The sequence below is a fragment of the Galeopterus variegatus genome, unplaced genomic scaffold (genome assembly GCF_000696425.1).
Source record: "Galeopterus variegatus unplaced genomic scaffold, G_variegatus-3.0.2 Scaffold7270, whole genome shotgun sequence".
Lineage (NCBI taxonomy): Eukaryota > Metazoa > Chordata > Mammalia > Dermoptera > Cynocephalidae > Galeopterus > Galeopterus variegatus.
In genome coordinates, this window is record NW_007733381.1 from 59945 (window position 1) to 64664 (window position 4720).

Consider the following 4720-nt stretch of genomic DNA (forward strand, 5'->3'; position numbering starts at 1 on the left):
CAGGCTCCCCCAGCGGGTGGGGGGGGTGCCTCTCTCCGCCTGGCTGGGACCCGCGGGGCCAGCTCTGCCTACTCAGCAGGGCCCAGGGGCGCCGAGTGCTTTCCTTCTCTGAGCCCAACCCCTTTACCCCCATCTGGCTTTTTGGTGGGGAGGGAGAGGACAGCAGTCAGCACGCAGGGGCAGTACTGGTGTGTCTTCCCATCCATCCTGCTTCCTTACGGTTGCCCTTCCCCCTAGTTAACCTGAAGAGGGGGCAGAGGAGAGCTGTCTCCCTTTGCAGCTCCCTGCTCCCATCAACGGCAGTGTAATAAGGTGCCAGGTCAAATGCTTTAAAAAAGACAGGTGGGTGGGCCGGCCGGGTGGCGCACTGCGCTAGTGCGCCGCTTGGGAAGCGCGGTGGCCCTCCTGTGGCCCTCCCGTCGAGGGTTCGGATCCCACATACAGACCGGTTCCCGCTCACTGGCTGAGCAAGGCGCGGGGGCAACACCGAGGGTTGTGATCCCGTTGCCGGTCCCGGCCCGAACCGTTGCCGGTCCCGGCCCGAACCGTTGCCGGACACGGAAAAAAAAAAAAAAAAAAAAAAAAAAAAAAAAAAGACAGGTGGGGGTGGGTGGGGTAGTGGGAAAAACCAGGAAGAGGTAATCCTTCACCCCATGCTAGGCAGAGGCTGATCTCACTTCTGAAAGTGTTGGGTTAGGGAGCCCAGGGTGAGGGTACAGGCCAGGTCGAACAGGCCATGGCAGAGCGAGAGCTGGGGTCACCCCATAGGCTAAGGAGCTCTTTTGCCCAGGCTGTATCTCCAGCAGCGATTGGAGCCCCTCCTGAGTGGGGGCAGAGACTAGATGCCTAGATGGGAAGGGAGGAGGTGGCAAGAGCTGGGGTCACCCCATAGGCTAAGGAGCTCTTTTGCCCAGGCTGTATCTCCAGCAGCAATTGGAGCCCCTCCTGAGTGGGGGCAGAGACTAGATGCCTAGATGGGAAGGGAGGAGGTGGCTGGGAAGTTGGATTCAGAAGTGGTTGAGGAGGAGCAGCCAACAATTGGAACACTCTAGGCTGGGCACCACTGGGCACCAGGGACCCCCAGACCCACTAGGTCTTGGGAAATCTGGGAAGGAATTCCTGCTGAGGTCAGAGGTTGACCTGAATGACATGTGGGGCCCCCACCTCCATGGTTCCAAATTTCCAGGAATCAAACCCAACAGGAAGGGGCTGGCCTGTGGCTCACTTGGGTGAGCGTGGTGCTGACAACACCAAGTCAAGGGTTAAGACCCCCTTACCAGTCATCAAAGAAAAAAAACCCAGTGAAAGCGTGGCCCACCCCTGGGTTTGAACCCCAGCTCTGCGCAGTGATTAATTTCCCCAGGCCTCAGTTTTCTCTTCTGCACAATGGTGCCAGGGTGAGAACTCAGTGAACTAGCAGTGAAATGCCTGGCACTTAGTAGGTGCCACATTAGAAAAGTGGTGGGGAGGAGAGCCGTTGGTTTCCACGTTAGTGTCCATGTCCTCCTGGTCCTCTTTGTCATCATGATTATGGAAAAGCTTTCTTAAAGGCTTTAAATGTTCCTTGTTCCTAGCACTGTTGTAGGCCCTGCACTGAGAACATGAAAACGGTGACTCCGAGGTCCCATGGGTCACCAGTGTGGAGGCAGCAGCAGTAGGGAAACCAGTGCCTCCAAGAATGGACCCTACCCCACCCACCCACCCACCTCTCTCCTCTTTCCTGGGGGATCTCAGGGTAAAACAAGAGACTTCGACCCCAGATTGTGCTTCTTCTGGAAAGTGAGTAGAAGCGATCCACTCTAGCCTGCTCAGACACCTTTCCACCACAGTTGACCTCCCTAGAAGCAACAGCCAAAGAAGAGGCAAAATCCCAAACACCAGAAAGAAGAGAGAACTCAGCCTCAGTCACCAACCCCTTGAAGTGACCTTAACCCAAGGGCTGGAAAACCTTGAAGCAGTTTTAGCAGGAGGCCTCCATGGTGGTAGCCTGGAGAGGCTGCAGGAATGGCAGGATATGAACCCTGGTCCCTCTTTGTGTCACAGTCGTGCACAGTGAGACATCATCTTCAGAGAACTGTGCTGTTGTAGAATCTGGCATCCTAGAAAAATTTCCCCTCACTCCCTCAATAACCATCCATCTATCTGTCCTCCTACCTTGTCATCCAACGAAGACTTCCTGGGCTCCTTCTCTGTGCTGGTCAAGCCCAGTGCTCAGGGTTAGAGGTATTTTTATGAATAAAACAGACAGGGCTTCTGCTGTCTTCGAGCTTACAGCCAGGGTGAGAGGAGACTCATCAAAAATCCACACACGTGTATAATTTACAATTTTGGTAAGTGCCATGAGGGGAAGTGTTGGGTGCTGTTGAGCACAGACAGAGGATAATCTGGAGCCAGGGGTGGAGGAAAGGTCAGGATGGAAGTTGTCTGACCAACGCGGGCTTCTGGCTCAGGATTTGCAGGGCTGGAAGCTCAGCCTCAGAGGCTGTGATCAGAACTTGAGCATCCATGGGCTAGCCATGGAAATAGAAGGACCATGAAGTGGAGATGATAACTAGGTGAAAATCCTCTCGTCAGCTCATGACTGCAGAGGGAGGAGGCTGTGAACAAACTCAGGTGTGAGGACAGGGCAGTGCTTTGCAGCTCTGTAGATCAGATGTGGTAACCAGCAGCCTCAAAGTTTTGGAGGCTACCCTAAAGCCATGTGCAACTTGGGAGGCCTCCAGAGTTCTAGAACAAGCCACAGTGTTTGGGTCTGAATCAGATGTGAGCAGATCCCATCCCATATCTGGCTGGTCTCTCTCACCCGGTCTCCATTGACAGTGGATGCCAAGAGGAGCCACTGGAAGAACTGCTGTTCACTAGTGGTCTCACATGCTTCCTTAGCTAAAGGGTGGGGCTCGAGTGTCATTGTATGCACCTGTACAAGAGGGTGGTGTCCCAGAGTCTCTCCAAGGCTCCTTCCAGCTCAGTCCTTGGGGTGGCTCTATGGTCCTAGGAAGCTTTCACTCTGTAGGGCTCATCTCAGTCCACAGCTGATGCCTCTGGTGGTGGGTGACATCCAAAGACTTAGGAGCCCAGGCTACCTGGATCCCAGCCTGGCTCCACCACTCACCAACTGTGTGACCCTGGGCCAGGTACTTGACCTCCTGAAGCATCCATTTCCTTGAGGGGGTAATAATAGTACATGTAACTTCAGGATATTGCAAGGATTAAAAGAGAGAAAGCATGCACAGGCTCTTCCATGGTGCCCGGAGCAAGAGGAAATCTGTAGTTGAGTTATTGTTATGAAGAGGTGAGGGGAGCAGCAGGCAGTGCTATGTGCGGGGGGATGGTGTCACTTCTGGCTTCTCTCCTAAATTCAAGCTGATGATGCAAAGCACGAGAGAGAGAGAGAGAGAGAGAGAGAGAGAGAGAGAGAGAGAGAGAGAGAGAAACACAGCACAAGCTATGACGAAAGCAGTCTCTATTTCGTAAATGAAGAAAGAGTAAAGGACAAAGACCAAACCTAATAACTAGTGTTAGACCTGCAGAGAGAGAACAAAAAGAGAGAGAAACAGAGGGAGAGATGCTTCCTCCAGCTCCCACAACCATGAGCAGCTGGGAAATGACCCTGGCCCCAAGGAAGCTCGGACAGTCACTGAGCAGGTCGAGTGCCAGGAGCCTGGCTGAAGGGCGATCACGACCCCCTGGGAAAAGAGAGAGAAACAGAGGGAGAGATGCTTCCTCCAGCTCCCACAACCATGAGCAGCTGGGAAATGACCCTGGCCCCAAGGAAGCTCAGACAGTCACTGAGCAGGTCGAGTGCCAGGAGCCTGGCTGAAGGGCGATCACGACCCCCTGGGATTTCTACTCTTTTGGGAGGTAGCAGTAGTGAAGAAGACCTTGTAAACAGAACTCGTCCATTCAATCAGTATTTACCCAGGCCTCCAGACACTGGGCTAGGCTGTTCTGGGGAATGGTAGTGAAAAAGACGCGGCCCTACCAGGGGGGAGACACTCAGTGCAGCAGGTGAAGGGGAGACAGGACAGGGATCCCTGCGAGGTGTTACCGAGGACACAGCTTCGATTGAGAATTCTGGACACATTCCCAGTCAGCTTGGTGGAGGTTCTTCACCCTAACTGGGGATGAATTGGGGGTTTGAAACCTTGGCGAGGGTTCTCCCCCCCACCCCAAGTGAATTTCTGGGCAGCTGTGTGGCTGCAGGGCTTATTGAGGAGTGAGAGCCATCTCGCTGCTGCAGAAGGGCTCCGTGTTCCTTGCTCCATGCTGGGTAGAGAAGGCAAGGAGTGCTCCGCCATCGTGAGCTTCCAAAGGCCACGGGGAGCGCTAGACAGCTCCACGTTGGCAGCAGAGAGAAGCAGCCCGCACCTGCTGAGCCTGCAAGGCACTCAGGAAGGGCCACTCTGGAAAGCATTATAGATCTGACTGTTTGCCCACTCTTATCTTGAGGAGAGGAATCTGGGACACCAGGTCACAAGTTGGTCTCTTCCTTTGCCCGCAATCCATTTAACGTGGGAATTCGCATACCCGCCTCGTAAGGCATGGACGACACAAAGAGATGGCTTGCCTGCAAGAGAACCAGCTGGTCTGGAACTGGAGGCACGTTTCATTTCTCTGCCTGGCTGGGGAGGTGGCTGGAGCAGACCAGGAGGTCTCCTCTAAAGTTTTAAATGTCATATGATCCCTACTTGCCAACTTGCCGAGATTTGACAAGCTAAAT

The 4720-nt window shown here is 54.0% G+C and overlaps 1 protein-coding gene across 1 annotated transcript in view; it reads right to left on the reverse strand.

Moving 5' to 3' along the window:
* Positions 1-4471: 4471 nt before the first annotated feature.
* Positions 4472-4720, reverse strand: part of CBX4 (chromobox homolog 4) — a 17238-nt gene continuing 16989 nt past the window's right edge. The window contains exon 5 of the mRNA XM_008591768.1: positions 4472-4567. Within this exon, the coding sequence (XP_008589990.1) occupies positions 4472-4567 (96 nt within the window). The remainder of the gene's footprint in view (positions 4568-4720) is intronic.